The following is a 17,810-nucleotide window of genomic DNA, read 5'->3' on the forward strand; positions in this document are numbered from 1 at the left end:
CATGGCATGTGGTCCCATCACTTCATGGGAAATAGATGGGGAAACAGTGGAAACAGTGTCAGACTTTATTTTTTGGGGCTCCAAAATCACCGCAGATGGTGACTGCAGCCATGAAATTAAAAGATGCTTACTCCTTGGAAGGAAAGTTATGACAAACCTAGATAGCATATTCAAAAGCAGAGATGTTACTTTGCCAACAAAGGTCCATCTAGTCAAGGCTATGGTTTTTCCAGTGGTCATGTATGGATGTGAGAGTTGGACTGTGAAGAAAGCTGAGCATTGAAGAATTGATGCTTTTGAACTGTGGTGTTGGAGAAGACTCTTGAGAGTCCCTTGGACTGCAAGGAGATCCAACCAGTCCATCCTAAAGGACATCAGTCCTGGGTGTTCATTGGAAGGAATGATGCTGAGGCTGAAACTCCAGTACTTTGGCCACCTCATGGAAGAGTTGACTCATTAGAAACGACTCTGATGCTGGGAGGGATTGGGGGCAGGAGGAGAAGGGGACAACAGAGGATGAGATGGCTGAATGGCATCACTGACTTGATGGACGTGAGTTTGGGTGAACTCTGGGAGTTGGTGATGGACAGGGAGGCCTGGCGTGCTGCGATTCATGGGGTCGCAAAGAGTCAGACACGACTGAGCTACTGAACTGAACTGAATACTAGTAACTTGGCAGATATTTTATTCAGAGATAAGAAGAAAGGTAAAATAAACATCAACCCAATTATATTCCAATTAAATCTAAATTCTGAATTATGGGATTGGATCAAAGAGTGCTTATTCTCTTTTTCCCCTAATCTGGGTTTTATACTTCATGGCAAAACCTGCAGTTGTAAACAAGTTCTGTACTTCTCTGTTTAGTATTAAGACTAGAACTCCCAGTCACTAGTTAAGGGCTTGTTTTACCTCAATTACTTCCCAAATCAAAGTTTACAGTTTAGTTTTACCATTCTATTAAGAAATGAGGGTATAAGTTCCATATATTGAGGTAGTTCTGGAGGTAGTGGAAGCATCTGGTTAAACCCTGTCATCCTATCATTCTGTTGACATGGCGAAATAGAACTTTTGACAAAGAACGATAGCTGTTATGCTCTGGAGATGAGCTTTAATAGGTCATCCCAAGCTACCCCTCCTCATAAGGCTCAAAGTAACCCTTATCTCTAATGTTTGATTATTTTACAAGGAGGATGCATGCTAGAATTATCTGCTTGAGTTAAAATTTTAATCAAATGACTCACATATTCAACTTTCCAATATTATTAAGAATAATTAGGATGCTGGGGGTAGCTTCTTATCCTTTCTTAAATATATTCTCTCAGTCTTCATATGATTACATTTTGGTAACATTTCCCTGACCTTGAGTAGGCAGACACCAAATAGCTATCAGATGGATGAACTGGGAGGTATTCTGGCAGAGAGGTCAGTTGTATGAGCTGTGGAGTCAGCCTAGCAAAGTGAAGCCTGACACTTCTACTTCCTATCTTGGGAAGCTCTTAAACTCTCTAGGCATCAGTATCTGAATCTGTAAAACAGGAATAAGAGTAGTACCTGTCTTAAGAGTGGTGGGAGAAATGTATGAACAAATAGCACAGAGCTCCTAGAAGAGCACCTAGTACATCTACCTTTAATGTTGCCTGTTCCACATAGCAGTGTTTCAGTAATATGACAGTTGGCAGTGTTTTCTCTTAGCGGCTTATGTAAAATAATAGTACAGCTTACACCGAAGGTGTAAGACATCCTAGATTTGACGAAATACAGCATTTTAGGCCCTAAGCTAAGAGCCATTCTACATCCACAGAACCAAACACCTCCAAGTCATTGTTGCATTGAAAGACAGTGGTCAAAATGTTTGTACAAATATAACCCCATTATTGTTCTATAGCCTTTTTTGGTAGTCCACTTATAATTGGTTATACATTATATATGGATGCTGGACAGAGTATAATCAAAATGTAGCAATCATTAAAAAAATTCCAAAATCTGTTCAGTGCCCAATCTTAATAAAAAAGCAACAATCGTTTTGAAAAAAATCCTAACAACCTATTCAGCACCAAATCTTATCATCACCATAAGTATTTTTGTAGTTCTTGGTTAACCTCTCTACCTGTTCTATACACCAACTGGGGGAAGTATGTGTACCTTAGAAAAACCCAAATGGTTTCATGTGCTATGGAAAAAGATCATACTTCCCACAGGCAATGAGCTAAATCCCCTGAAGTATTAGTTATCTGATAAGCCTTGCCAAAGAAAGAGAGCATTTAAAAATCTAACCCAACATTTAACTCTTTCAGGATAGGTCCATTGCTTTGAGAATCCCCTCTTTATTTTTTACCTGTGGTTCCAGAAGTATAAATATATAAGGCAGGAGTGGAAAAGGTGACTTCCGACCTCCAGGATTCTGGGACAGGTTCACTTGACACTTCATCCACTTTGTCTAAGAAAGAGTTGACCCCATCCGTGTTAGAAGTTCTGCTCACATAATAGACAGCCACATCATCTTTCTTCAAGCTTGGCAGCACCTCTTCAACAGCGGCTTGTAGTTCTTAATTTAATAAGAGAAAAAAATCCAAACAAACTAAATTAGTCCATTCAAGCTCTATTAGTGCAATACATTTTGTAGTGATTTTGTTTCCACTAAGTGTTGTTAAAACACGTAGACACAGTAATGTTTATAGTTATGTATTTCTAACATGGAATTTACCACATCTGAAAATATCACAAGATCCCAATATTTAAGGGAAGGCTGAGTTTTGATGGTTTAAAAAGCGACAGATGATTGAAATCTGTACATTACATGGCAAATGTAAACAAACCACATAAGGGTAAAAACCAAGATTACATGTGTATGACTTATATGCATATCTGATATATATATATCTCAAAAAACTCCAGAAATGAATTTAGTTATTCCCAGTGTATGCCCCACAGGACCAGAGATTTTAAAAAAAGAAAATTTTAAGGACAAAGAGAAATGAAAAGAAGGGAACCATGCTACTGAAAGGATAATAAGCTAACTTTATGTAACACATTTTTAAAATATCAGCAACAAGTAGTTCTACTAGGAAGGTTCAGCTGATCTGAGACATAAGCTCCAAATTTCATAAGCACATTATCCGACCTAAGAAAAAAAAGGACTGATTAGCATGTTTTTCAAACTCTGAGTCACAATACAGCAGCGGATTGTTAAAATCATTTAAAGTGATGATTTTTCTAAAAAATAAAATAGAAAGTATAACATACATAGGAAGAGGTAAGTATTCTTCTTCTTTTTTTTTTTTTTTTTGAGTTTCAGCTATGTGAGTGTGTGAGTGCTGAGCCACACACAAATGTAGCTTTTATAGGGGTCAAGGTAAAACATTTTAAAGGCATTGATGTAATGTGCAAACGATATTTCAGGTTTGTTACTTGAATTTTTGTGCCATTTTAAATTTTATTTTAAATTTTAATTATAAGATGAGATGCTCTTTAAGCTTCTTTGTCTTAAATTGTGATAACTGAAATGAATAGGCCTATTCTTAATAGGAAGGTGACTCAATATCCCAGGGAATTACCTTAGGGAGGCTATATCTGATTCATATTATATGCTTTGTTTTTCAGATATTTACATATAATGTCTCCATCAAGACATGAGATAGCATCTGGATAAATGCATTTAAAAAGTTAAAAAATTTTTTAACCAAAGCAGTCATGCACCTGATAAATATAAATGAAATAGTACAAAAGAGTTTATAATGCAAGTCAGTAGGCCCTTATCTCACAAATAAACCTGCTGCCTGGAGGCAAGGACTTTTAGGTTTTTTGGTTTTTTTTAGCTGTTTCTTCTAGCAGTCACTTCTTCTTCACCAAATTACATACTTTTCCTGCTACATCATGTCTTACCATTTTTGAAACCCACCCCCATTCCCCCCTTGTTCACCCCCAACAGTTATTATTTTCACTTTATGTTGTCAGGGTTAATGGTATTTTTTATCTATTCTGAGACTATAATTCTATCTTTCTAGCTTTGTCTATGTGTTGGCTCTAGAAATTCTAGAACAAATAATCAGGATTGACAAGATTATGACAATGTAATTATTTCAAATATGACTGTAGAGCCAAGTAACACACTATAAGCATCTTTCCTTTCTTGAACAGTTTTCTCCTGGAGTGTCTACTGGCTATTATTCCTTAATGTACTATTTGTCTCAGTTCTTTTTTAACCTCCATCAGATCAGCTTATTCCTTTTGATGCTCTCTTCTCCTCTTTCATTTTGAATGGTTGCTCACTAGTTCTTCAGTATTTTGAGAAGATCATCAGAAATATTACTGTTGTAAAAACGGTAACTGGAGTGCTAAGGTCCCTTGCCAGTGCCGTGGTTCAGATTCTCATTATTTCCTACCGAAATTGTCACAATAGCTTCCTGACCGATCTCCTTGCCTCTAACCTCTCCCTGCTTCCAGTGTCAGTGACACCACTGCCCGACTTCTCGTTCTTGCCCTGTTTAAAATCCTTCAGTGGTTGCTTATCCCTTGTGATAGAATCTTTCTAATGCAGTGGATGGTTCTACGGTTCTTCTCAGCCTACATCCCCTGCCCCGATTTTTCTGATGTCATCTTCTTAACTACCCTTGTCCCTTTTCCTCTAATCACACTGATTTATGTGAAGTGAATGGAGCCATAATTCTCACATCTTACCACCTTTGTCCAGGTGGTTTCATCTGCTTGGAACGCCCTCCTGCCCCTAGCCCCTGGTCACTGGAAAAACTTCTGTTCATCCTTCAAAACAGCCTCATTGCATTTAACTCTGTGGTCCTCCCATAGGAGTTTGCATTATACGTCTAGCAGTGTGTTTAGTATGTAGTATAACACACTTCACTTCTTTTTCTCCTCTATTTGGCAGTGAAAACTTTGAGGTGAAGGGATTATAACTTGATCATCTTGGCCCTGCCATAAGTGCTTAACAAGTGTTTACAGCTGAAAGAATCTACACAAAATATTGTATTAGCCACTGGGGAAGAGACAGAGGAATAAGCGAAAGCTGTTGATGTTCAAGGATTTAGATATTGCAATACTGTGAGTTGATAAATCTCCAGTCAAATGCAAAATTAAATCATTTTTGTGATAGAGGTATGTCTTACATCCAAGTAAGGGACACGAAAGTAAATTAAAAATAAAACAAAACTACTATTGCTACTTAAAGAATTAAGAAATCTCTCTCCCTCCTTCTCTTCTACCTGAGACTGAGCCTATTTAGATATACAGTGTGTTCATAAATTACCTGGATTATTTCTTATTCTTCTCCTCTCTCTCTCCCAACAGTTATTTGACATCTATTTAAAGTGTGTTTCCTGTGTGCACGGTTCTCAGCATTGGAAGCAACAGTGTGTATAGCAGATACTGTTTTCACAGAGCTCAGGTCTAAGGGGGAGGAATCAAGAAATAATCCATTGAAATAAGGTGTCATAGGTGGTGTTTTGGAAGCACAGAGGAGGGGCATGAAAACAACCCAGAGGAAGTGTTACCTCAACTGATTCCTGAAGGGTGAGTAGGAGTTGGCAAGATGAAGATCCACTGAGATGGACTCAGCCTGTTTGTAGCCATGGAACAGCTTATGTAAAGACCCACAGGCAAACAAGTGAGCTTTAGTCACTCAGTCGAGTCTGACTCTTTGTGACCCCAGTGGACTATAGCCTGTCAGGCTTTTCTGTCATGGAATTCCCCAGGCAAGAATTCTGGAGTGGGTAGTCATTCCCTTCTCCAGGGGATCTTTCTGACTCAGGAATTGAAACAGAGTCTCCCGTGCTGCAGACAGATTCCTTACTGTCTGAGCCACCAGGGAAGCCCAGAGGCAAACAGCAGGATGCCAGAGCAGGTCAAAGAGGCTAAAGCTGACTGATACATAGAATGAGAGGGAAAAATGTTGGGAGAAGAAACTGGATGTAGGTAGGGACCAGGTCTCCGGCTTACATCAGGTACGTGGGTGGGAGAAGGCAAGAACCAGAGGTAGGGAGGCCATTTGATAGATCAAGCTTTACATTAAGGTAGCCACAGAGCCTAGAGAGAAGTAGATGCATTTAAGAGATGGTTGGGAGGTAGAACAGACAAGATTTGGTAAGTCTTGATGAGAGAAAAATTATAAGTTAAAAGAGACTTTAATTTTTTCTGTAATTTTTTGAAAGTAGATGTATGCAGGCATTAATGATATATCTGAAATTAGTAGTTTCTTAGATAATTTATAATTATTATATAAAATAATAATAGTAATAATGAAATAAACAGCCAACTCATTGGAAAAGACCCTGATGCTGGGAAAGATTGAAGGCAAAAGGAGAAGAGGGCAGCAGAGGATGAGATGGTTGGACAGCATCACCTGATTCAATGGACATGAACTTGGACAAACTCCAGGAGATAGTGAGGGTCAGGGAGGCCTGGTATGCTGAAGCATACCATGTAACAACTTAGTGACTGAACAACAGAATAATAAAGGTAAAAGGAAATGCAATTAAGCAGGTATCATGCTTGATCACAGTTCAAGTAATCTGGACAATTGGGGCTTCCGTTCCCTCATGTTTCCACTTGGCCCTCTGCATGCTTTTGGTTTATAATCCCTGACCTTTCACAGAGGTCATCTTATCTGAAGGGAAGGCCATTGCCCCAGCCCAGCACAGTTTCTTTACCTGACCTCTGGGCTGTTGGTGTAGAATTTACGTTTGGATATTGACTTGAGGTTCCAGTCACTCCCAATAATATCAAGGCATACCTCACATGTCCTATACTGACCTTTACTTTACCTACCTGATAAATCCCTGATGCTGGAAAAGATTGGGGGCAGGAGGAGAAGGGGGCATCAGAGGATGAGATGGTTGGATGGCATCATGGATTCAATGGACATGAGTTTGAGCAAACTCAGGGATGATAGTGAAGGACAGGGAAGCCTGGTGTACTGCAGTCCATGGGGTGCCAAAGAATCAGACACAACATATGTCCTATGGTAGCAGACATTTTCCCTTTAAACTAAAGATGCAATATTTATATAAATACATCTATACACACATATATAAACTGAGATTGGAAGGGAAATTCTGGATGTGAATGCAACTCATTAACTGTATATTTAACATTTAATGTCTTTTCTTAAATCTGTTATAAATAGGACTGGCCCCCATGTTTTCTGCTTCACACATGAATTTTTTTGGTAATTATTACTATAAATCTGCTTACTGAAGATTAAGTGAAAAGTGAAAGTGTCAGTTGCTCAGCTGTGTCCATGTGCCCATGTCATTGTGTCTTTCTGTGCCCATGGACTGTAGCCCACCAGGCTCCTCTGTCTTTGGAATTTCCCAAGCAAGCACACTGGAGTGGGTAGCCATTCCCTTCTCCAGGGGATATTCCCAACCCAGGGATCAAACCTGAGTCTCCTCCATTGCAGGCAGATTCTTTACCATCTGAGTCACCAGGAAAACCCACTTAAGATAGACGTGGCAATCCACAAGGACACATAAGATCAAATAATTCTACTTGACACAGGCTGAGCTCCCTGGAATTCTGAGACTTTTGTGTAGGGGTCCTCTTGGGAATGATGCCTGCGGGGCTGCAATGGAGGTAGACTGGATGGAGGAAGAGATTGTGCTGCGATGCAGCCATGCAGTGGCCTCCCTCAATTGATCTTACCTGGACTCTGGGCCCAGGATGGCCCTTCAGGCTGTCCCAGATGAAACAAAGTAGGTTCTACCTCTGTGCCTGCCCACCAACCAGTCATGGGATGCAGATTGGGGCAGTAGTACTTGACCTTGGGTAAAGAGGCTTTCTTCAACTAACGGCAAGTCCTGGAATGGTTCTCGGCTGATAGCTGGCCGTTGCCAATGCCTCCAGCAGCAGAGGAAGGAGTACCTCAGTCCTGGAGTGGGGCATGGGGCAGCGCATCACAGCATCCACCACACCTTTCATTCTTACTGATTACATTTACAAATTTCTTTTGTGGAGGACAGTTTGTATAGTAGCTTTACATACATCACCTCACATAATTTTCACAACAACCCTGTGTTTTAGACAATGGTAACCTTGTTTCCACAAACGAGGACAGAAGCTCAGTGAGTCTCTATATGGATCATTACATACAAAACGAAAAGAATTATATTGGGCTTCTAAGATTACCACTTTCTTGTACTAGTTGTTCAAGTTCAAGTTTCGGTAAAGGACCTTGAGATTTTGGAAGACGCTGTCTACTTGACATGCTCAGTGCTCGTGAAAGCATTCGGATCTGCCTCTCAGTAGTAATATGGATCATCTCTTATTTGTCTTTCTGATGAAGAGAATAACCTCAAGTTTTATGAAAAGCATGGGTATGAGAAATAGTATTCACAGAAAGTTGCCTGCACCTGAAGGGTGTACAGTAGATCTGTCCTTTCTTCATTAGCCTGAGCTGAGATCATGGATGGGTGTAGAACCCCAGAGAGCCCCCTTGGTGGCTCAGATGATAAAGAATCTGCTTGTAATGTAGGAGACAAGAGTCGGACACGATTGAGTGACTAACACTTTCACTTTCACTTATAGAACCTCAGAGAAAGCAGTACACATTTGGATGATGGAAAACCAACTGATTATAACATCTGCATTCCTTAAGATCCATTTTATAGAAAAGAAAAAAATCAGGTTTTTTCTGAAGTTTCCTCTCCCACTTACAACCCTCTTTTTTTTTTTTTTAAAAGAAGGTCAGAAGAGAAATTTCTGAGGACACAGGCCCATTCCTCGAAAGCAGGGAGAGAGGGTGGGTAGTGAGCTGAATCAGTCTTCATCACCAAAGTGGCAAAATGCTACTGGCTAAACCCACTGCTTTTAAATAGGAAAAACATTCAATCTAGTAGCTTGTTTTGCTATTAGATTGCCTCATGGAGAGAGTAACTAACCAAGTTAGTTACATAAAACACCCCAGAAATGTTTACCAATAAAGTAAGATTTGAAAAGAAGGCAGAGGAAAGAAATGGTTTTGATCAGAGTTTCAGGATGATGTGAACTGGTTGGCAGGTGAACAAATCAGGACTGAAGACTTTCCTTCAGTCAGAAAGGCAACTGAAACAAACTGGTTCTAACACAGATCATGGAGACAGTCTGAAAATAGTTTTAAAAATACAGTTTGTAACTGTGATTTCTCATTTCTATTACTGGCAGTTTGGAATTATAGTAATTAATAATCTAGCATATAGTCTGTACATCAACACAATGTCATAGAACACCCTTCAGATAGAGGCATGCATAACCTCCCCTAGGGCTTCCTTGGTGACTCAGATGGTAAAGAATCTTTTTGTAATGCAGGAGACCTGGGTTCAGTCCCTGGGTCAGGAAGATCCCCTGGAGAAGGGCATGGCAACCCACTCTGATATTCTTGCCTGGAAAATCCCAAAGACAGAGGAGCCTGACAGGCTACAGCCTATGGGGCTACAGCCCATGAGTTCTCAAAGAGACACAACTGAATGACTGACGCTCACTTTTCGCATACCCTCACCTTCCTCCACAATGCAAATCACCTTGAGGTCAGAAAGACGTTTAATCAAGGCTAAGTCCCTCAGGAGTAAAGAAATTTTTAGCAGGGAGATACACACTCATCTCATATTTATATAGTTACATAATTTCTTAACATTATTTTTCACTTCTCTTAGTTAAAGTTCTTGGTCAAAGTATCTTGCTTTCTAACTAGCCCTAGAATCAAAGGTAATTCCTTGTCAGAGATTACCAGATCATACCAGGCCCTACATAATCATTTGATATCCATAAGCAAACAAGCCACCTGTCTACCACCTGTGTACTTCCTGGTTTCTCAGAGGCTGTGGGAGGTCTTTTTCAAACACTGGCTGCTTATATTCATTATGCAGTATAATCTGAACTCTGTCCTTCTTCTGGATTCAATAACATTCACTGCGGATTTAGAATTTATTTTGTCTTTACCCCTTCACTCTTTTCTTATTGCTAAAGAAAATAAACTGATAAACATTCCCAAACATGCCAGCAATGTGCTGGTTTGTTTTTGAATGGAGATGTACAATCGTCCTCCCTTGCAAGCTTTAGTTATGAGCAGGTCAAGAAGAAAAATTTTACAGAACGTCTTTAAGCGAGCTCTCTCTTCAAACTGTGGGCTGCTTGGCTGGGACTCTAGCTCTTGAATACCCTCCTCATTTGTCGTCTGGGTTTCTGTGCCCTTCCATCCTGGGCACAGACTCTCCCCAGCAGCCCATTCTGTGCCCATCACCAGCTCCCTCTCTCGCAGTGAGTCCTGGAGAGAGAGTCTGTCTTGTAGCCCTCTGCCAGAAGAAAACTGGGAGGCAAAATAAGTCTGTGATATAAAAAAGAATGAAATGATGCCATTTGCAGCAACATAGATGGACCTAGAGAGTATTATACTGAGTGAAGTAAATCAGAGAAGGAGAAATATTGTATGACATCCCTCATATGTGGAATCTAAAAAGATGATACAAATGAACTTATAGAGCAAAAAAAGACTCACAGACTTAGAAAATGAACTTATGGTTGCCGGGGTGGAGGGGAAGGATGGGGAGAAGGGATAGTTAGGGAGTTTGGGATGGGCACGTACACACTGCTATATTTTAAATGTATAACCAACAAGGACCTACTAGCACAGGGAACTCTGCTCAATGTTATGTGGCAGCCTGGATGGGAGGGGGGTTTAGGGGAGAATGGATACATGTACATGTATGGCTGAATCCCTTTGCTGTTCACCTGAAACTATCACAACATTGCTTGTTGATGGCTATATCCCAATATAAAATAAAGTTTAAAAAAAGTTGTGGCAGATTCATGTATGTATTAATGTATACATTTGTATACATGTATTAATGCCATACAATGTATGGCAAAACCAATACAATATTGTAAAGTAATTATCCTCCAATTAAAATAAATAAATTTATATTAAAAAAATTTTTTAAAAAGTCTGTGGTAGGGAAAGGCTGGGCCTGGGGCAGATTGGGTCTAAATGGATTTTCTCAAATCAGGATATATTTGACTGTTTTAACATCATTTTTTTTTCATGCCCTCATGACCATCCCAATAGTTCTTAAACTTCAAAGAAGAAAGCTTGTTACAACCAACCAAAATAATGGAACTTTTTTTTTAATGCAACTTATTAATGCCACCAACAAAAGTCTGTCTAGCCAAAGCTATGGTTTTCCCAGTAGTCATGTATGGATGTGAGAGCTGGACTATAAAGAAAACTGAATGCTGAAGAATTGATGCTTTTGAACTGTGGTATTGGAGAAGACTCTTGAGAGTCCCTTGGACTGCAAGGAGATCCAACCAGTCCATCCTAAAGGAAATCAATTCTGACTATTCATTGGAAGGACTGATGCTTAAGCTGAAACTCCAATACTTTGGCCACCTGATGCAAAGAACTGACTCATTGGAAAAGCCCCTGATGCTGGGCAAGACTGAAGGCGGGAGGAGAAGGGGACGACAGACGATGAGATGGTTGGATGGCATCACCGACTCAACGGACATGAGTTTGAGTAAACTCCAGGAGTTGGTGATGGACAGGGAGGCCTGGTGCGCTGCAGTCCATCGGGTCACAAAGAGTTGGACACGACTGGGCGACTGAACTGAACTGATTAATGCCACAAATATTTACTGAGTGACGACTATGTGCTAGGTATTACTAAGGCGTTATTCAAAGATATATGAGAGAACTGTAACCTGTTGAGACAAAGTACATTGAAGCAACACACCTAAGTTGCAACACACCTAAGTTACTTCTTGAGCAGCCCAGAAGAGGAATGGAGAGGCTATATCTATGCCCTGATTCTTGACTGAAGTTTGCACTAGAAAATTATCTCCTTGCATGAGTCTGAGGCCACCACTGTTGGCCATTCCTTGGGTTTTCTGAGTCCTATTTTCTCTATAGTAGAGTTTCCTCAGTAAACAGTTTAAAAATGACTAACACTTAAGCCCAGCCTACTGTAGTCCTTACATAGTAAAACTCTTTAACAAAGCATCTCATTGTGTTGGTGGTGGTTTAGTCATTAAGTCATGTCTGACTCTTGTGACCCTGTGGTCTGAAGCCTGCCAGGCTCCTCTGTCCATGGGATTCTCCAGGCAAGAATACTGGAGTGAGTTGGAGACCTGAGGAAAAATGCCTCTGGGCTCCTCCTGCCTAGAATTCCTGCTCCCCAATTGCACTTACCTACGCTCTGTTGTCACGGAGAAGGAAATGGCAACCCATTCCAGTATTCTTGCCTGGAGAATCCCCTGGGCAGAGGAGCCTGATGGGCTGCTGACCATGGGGTCACACAGAGTCAGTCATGACTGAAGCAACTTAGCAGCAGCAGCAGCTCTGTTGTCAATGCCCCCAAGAAACATTCATCCTCTCTTCTTTTTCTTCTACAGCATCCTGAAGCCCTCCCAGTATACTTATCACATTCTCCTCATCATTCCAATAACATGTGACTTAGTTCTTCAACTGGACTGTAAGATCCTTAAACTAATTTAGCTTTTTCTCTCTGCCTCCCACCAGGACAACTAGCTTGTACCTTGTGGGAAATGTTTCTTGATATGATATCAAATTGTTATACCATCTGCTTTTCTGCATCTAACCTCAAAAGTTTATTTGACAAGAGTTCTCTTTGGTCCTGACATTAGTTTTAGAATGTTCTCCTCTTTTAGAACTTTCAATAATGCAATACTTTTGAAAGCTATTGGAAACATTTTATCTTATCACATTGTTTAAAGGAGGTCAAATTTTATTTTTTACAACCCTGAAAGACCAGGTCAAAGATAATTGGGAACATTTTATCACTTCTCTGGATCTCAATCTTGAAACACAAAGTATCTTTAATTGTTGCATGCATGCTAAGTCGCTTCAGTCATCTCCGACTCTCTGTGCGCCTATAGACTGCAGCCTGCCAGGCTGTTCTGTCCATGGGATTCTTCAGACAAGAATACTGGAGTGGGTTGCTGTGATCCAAGGGATCTTTCCAACTCAGGAATCAAACCTAGGTCTCTTATGTCTACCTGCATGGGCAGGTGGGCTCTTTACCACGAGCGCCACCTGGGAAGCCCATCTTTGTTACTAAAGCCTTATACAAGAGTAGTATCAACACTGGGGGTGCTGTGCATGATTGGTTGAGCCATGCAAGGTAGACCTGGCCAGTGAGCTAATGAAGGAGTTATCCTTCCAGGAGAAGAGCTAGGTTAGCAACAATCTGGCTGCTAAATCACTTCAGTCGTGTCCGACTCTGTGCGATCCCATAGACGGCAGCCCACCAGGCTCCCCTGTCCCTGGGATTCTCCAGGCAAGAGCATTGGAGTGGGGTGCCATTTCCTTCTCCGATGTATGAAAGTGGAAAGTGAAAGTGAAGTTGCTCAGTCGTGTCTGACTCCTAGTGACCCCATGGATTGCAGCCTACCGGGCTCCTCTGTCCATGGGATTTTCCAGGCAAGAGTACTGGAATGGGGTGCCATAATGTTAGCATAAATGGAAACAAAGCAAATTCACTATTTGGGGGACTCTTTTTTTAAAAAAATATTCTATGTTATATGAAATTAAGTATGGCTTCCAGTCTTACCTGTTTTGGGAAACTGCTTGAAAAACTACTGGCGCAATAAATTGGTTTCTATCAACTACAACACTGATGGAGGTTCCAATAGCTGAAGGTAATTTTACCATGTGATTACTTACATTAGAGTCATCTATGGAGAAGGATCCTGAAATGCACCACACAGAGAAAATCCTGTTTTCTGGGAGATGGGTGTTTCTGATTGATGCAGGGAGGTGTTGTGAGTCTTTGGTTTTCTCTAAATATAGTAAGTTCTGATGAAAAAAATTGGGCACTGAAATGCCTGACAGGACTGAGCCCTGTTAAGCTTTGTGAAGAGTCCCCCAAATTCATGACAAGGGGATCAATCTTCATCATAAACACCACTGTGCCAGTCCTTTGTATATGCTCCAGAATTTGACACAGTTGAAACTCAAGAAACCCATGAGCTCTGAGGTTGAAATTTGAAGTAAAGAATCAAACTCTGTTGAATTGTCACCTCTCCAACATTTGTAAAACTTCTGATCTTTCTGTCCCCTGTTTAGATGGCATAATAGAATATAAAAAGCATCCTAGAAGTGAGACAAAAATAATTGGGTTCTGTCTCCAGCTCTCTCTGACCCTGGGCAATTGATATCACTCCTCTGGGCCTTCGTTCATTCAACTATTAAACAAACAACTATTAAACAAAGTGGGAATTACCAGACTCAAAGCCTATTCCTTAGATGATCTGCTTCCAAATCATCTAGGAGTGGGATGGGGCTTGCTGAAAAATATACTTTCCTGCCTCCCCCACGGTCCTGCTGAATCAGTGTTTTTGGGGGGATGAGGCTCAGGAAATTGTTTTTTAAAATGAGCTCCCCAGGTGATCCTTCCACTCATTAAAGTGACTCTTCTAAACGTTTTACTGAAGTATAACACACTTGTTAGGAGAAGGCAATGGCACCCCACTCCAGTACTCTTGTCTGGAGAATCCCATGGATGGAGAAGCCTGGTAGGCTGTGGACCATGGGGTCGAGAAGAGTCTGACACAACTGAGTGACTTCACTTTCACTTTTCACTTTCATGCATTGGAGAAGGAAATGGCACCCCACTCCAGTGTTCTTGCCTGGAGAATCCCAGGGACGGCGGAGCCTGGTGGGCTGCCGTCTATGGGGTCGCACAGAGTCGGACACGACGAAGTGACTTAGCAGCAGCAGCAGCAACACACTTGTTAAGAGTTATATAAACAACACACTTGTTATATAACACACTTGTTAATCTTAGGATATCTCTAAGATTCTTTCCAACTTTAAAGAATTTGAAGAATCAGTCCATTCAACACATTTGCACATGGGCATGTTTACTAACCAGCATGCAACTTTGGACTCTGTTACCCCCCATGGCAGTAACTGTTTCGGATCAGAGTGCAATTCTGCATGTGGTGTAACAGTTTCTCAGTGATTTGGAAAAACAGAATGGTTTTCAAATGTATGGCTTCTCTCAAAGGTCAGTTTACTGTCAGAGTGCTGTAGGTCCACTGGAAAGTCATTCAAATTTGACCTGAATGTTGGAATTTCATTATACTATCTACGTATGCTGACCAAAGCATAATACTCAGTGACAGAAGACTGTTGCCTGGGCAAAAAGGGAGATATCTGGTTGTATTCCTGATTTGATTACAGAACCAAACTCCAGTATAGTCATTTAAATCGAAGCTTCTTTGTCAACAAAACTCCCAGGCCTTGACTTCCTCACGAGGGGACCTGGAATAATATGCAGGAAAAGAAGTACTTAAATACCTCCTGAAGTACACAGATCACTGTGTTAATAACTTTCCTCTGAATCAAGTGGTAAATGGGTTTAAGAGAGTCTTGCAGTTACTAAATAGTGAAGTTGTCTCTTTTCCCAGGCAACTAGAAATTGTTGGGAATTTTCTTCAAAAAGCTATCCCTTTCAAATAATGTGTGTGTGTGTGTGTGTGTGTGCGCGCGCGCGCGTGCACGCGTGTGCTCAGGCACTCAGTTGTGTTCAACTCTTTGTGACCCCATAGACTGTAGCCCACCAGGCTCCTCTGTCCATGGGGTTCTCCAGACAAGAATACTGGAGTGGGTAGCCATGCTCTTCTCCAGCGTATCTTCCCGACCCAGGAGTTGAACCTGAGTCTCTTGCCTATCCTGCATTGGCAAGTGGATTCTTTACCACTATGCCACATGGGAAGCCCTCAAATAATGCCTTTAAAATTACCCCTTTGCTTTTCAGCTTTTATGCAAAGCCTTCATTTCTTTTTGGATTATTTATGTCTGATGAAACAGGTGTGTAGTTTCCTGGCTTCCCAAAATGAATAGACATGTTGACTTACTGTAACTAGGCAAACTCCTTAGTGTACTTCAGAGTCCTCAACTATGAAATGAAGGCGGAGAAAAGATGGATGCTTAGTCTGTTCCAGCTCTAACACTTTTCATTTGTGAAGAGAAAGGTAGCATGGTGTAGGGAGAGTCATGAGCTCTGAAACTAGACAGACCTAGGTTGGAATTTTAAGCCTCAGTTTCTTCAGCTGTGTGACAGGGGGTAATGATATATTAATTCTCAGGGTAATAAAAGCATCCAGCATAGAGCTTGGCACAGAAAGAAAGACATTCCAGAAAGGTGAGACTTCCTGGCTCCCTACTTCCCCACATCTTTTAGCCCACACCTGTTTAGCCCTCCTCTTACTGAGAGAGTGAAAAGCAATCCTTGGTCCTTATTCAAATGTAGGGACAAGCTTCCTGGGATAGGAAAACCAGCTAGTCCTTTGGGTAACAGGTTCTCGGATTCTTCCTGACCTGGTCACCACTGGAGCATGAAGTTACCATTTCAGGTCTTGTTGAAAAGCTGCAGGAGGCAACTACAGAACCAAAGGTCACTGCTGCTATAAACGTAATGAGGGCTCACTAGGGCTTGCAGCAGGTGATCAAAGTCTTCTTGGGGATCAGGTGGATTCTCTCTTTCTGCAGTGAGAATCCAGGGAGGCTAACAGAATTTGAGAGCTGGAAGCAGTCTTGAAGACCATCACAGAGGAGGAAACCAAGATATGGAGGGGGAAAGTGACTTTCCCAGGATTATACAGTCAATCAAGGAGCAGAGGGAACAGTCTCTCTGGATCCTCTGGATTTCACACTCTAGACCCTCTGGATTTTAATGCAGATACTGTCAGCACCAGCTAGGACCTTGAATTCTGGAGGCAGACAGATCTAGTTAACCCCCTCCTCCCAATTCTGTGATCTGGGACATAAAGCTTCACCTCTCTGGTCTGACTGGTCTCATCTACAAAGTCAACCCTATCTGTTGTATTACCAGCAACACTACATGTACGGTGATTCACATAATATCTGGCTTGATCAGCTTCTACAACAGAAGGTTCTAATAACCATTAATTAGCGTTTGGAGGAAGGGTTGCCATCCCCTCTCTCTACATCTCTAGTTCTGATCTGAACCCTCGTCCCCCGCAACCCCTATGCCAGGCTGTCAAGAAGAGAAGGAGCCCAGTGCCAGGGTGAGGTGGTCCCCAGGCTCACCTGGTGAGACCAGTAGAACCTTCGCTCCAGAGCACTGAAAGCAGTGCAACAGGGACTTCCCGCGGATGTTGTAGTTGAGGCACGCCATGGCACAGCCCAGCTTGATCAGTCCCAGCCACAGCCATATGTAAGCTGGTTCATTGCCCATGAAAATTGCCACGCAGTCTCCCTGCCGCAGGCCGAGGTGGTCGCGCAGCGCCCGAGCCACTTGGTTGCTGCGTCGGTCCACCTGCGCGTAGGTGAGCGTCTCGTCGCGGAAGAGCAGGAAAGGCTTGTGTGGAGTCTGCTGCACTTTCTCCAGAAAGGCGTAGAGGATGGTGCGCACCGGACGGCGCTTCCCATTGCTGCGCGCCCGCTGGGCCACGCCGGCTACCAGCAGGAAGTAGCGCAAGTCCTGGAAGAAGTAAGGGCAGCAGAGGTTCACCAGCAGCGGGAGCATCAGCAACCCCGCCAGAACCGCGTAGACGACTGGCAACATGACGGCGGCGGAGCCCCCTACCCCCTCCAGGGCGGTGGGCGCACTTCGAGCGTGCAGGGCGGCGGCGGAATGGGCTTCTCTAGGGCTGCGGGCGGTGCGGGGATGCACAGCGAGGAGGGGGCGACGGTGGAGCTTTTGGGCCGCCCGCGCACCGCTGCGGGATCTCTGGCAGAAGGAGCTGGGGTGCTGGCTGTTGGGTGTGACAGGCCGGCTGAGCCTGCCCCCTCGTGAGGGTGCAGTAACCTGCGCGTATGCCCCGCCCCGGCGGTCCTCCGC

General features: G+C 42.3%; 1 protein-coding gene across 1 annotated transcript in view; it reads right to left on the reverse strand.

The window, feature by feature from the left end:
* The window catches only part of SLC27A2 (solute carrier family 27 (fatty acid transporter), member 2), a 56,125-nt gene extending 38,361 nt beyond the window's left edge, over positions 1-17,764 (reverse strand). Inside the window, exons 1-2 of the mRNA XM_010839504.1 lie at positions 17,057-17,764; positions 2,336-2,545 (exon numbers count right to left, since the gene is read on the reverse strand). Of these exons, the coding sequence (XP_010837806.1) occupies positions 2,336-2,545; positions 17,057-17,534 (688 nt within the window). The 5' untranslated portion in view covers positions 17,535-17,764. The remainder of the gene's footprint in view (positions 1-2,335; positions 2,546-17,056) is intronic.
* Between the last annotated feature and the right edge of the window lie 46 nt (positions 17,765-17,810).

The sequence above is a fragment of the Bison bison genome, unplaced genomic scaffold (assembly GCF_000754665.1).
Source record: "Bison bison bison isolate TAMUID 2011002044 unplaced genomic scaffold, Bison_UMD1.0 scf7180017864118, whole genome shotgun sequence".
In the NCBI taxonomy this organism is placed as follows: Eukaryota; Metazoa; Chordata; class Mammalia; order Artiodactyla; family Bovidae; genus Bison; species Bison bison.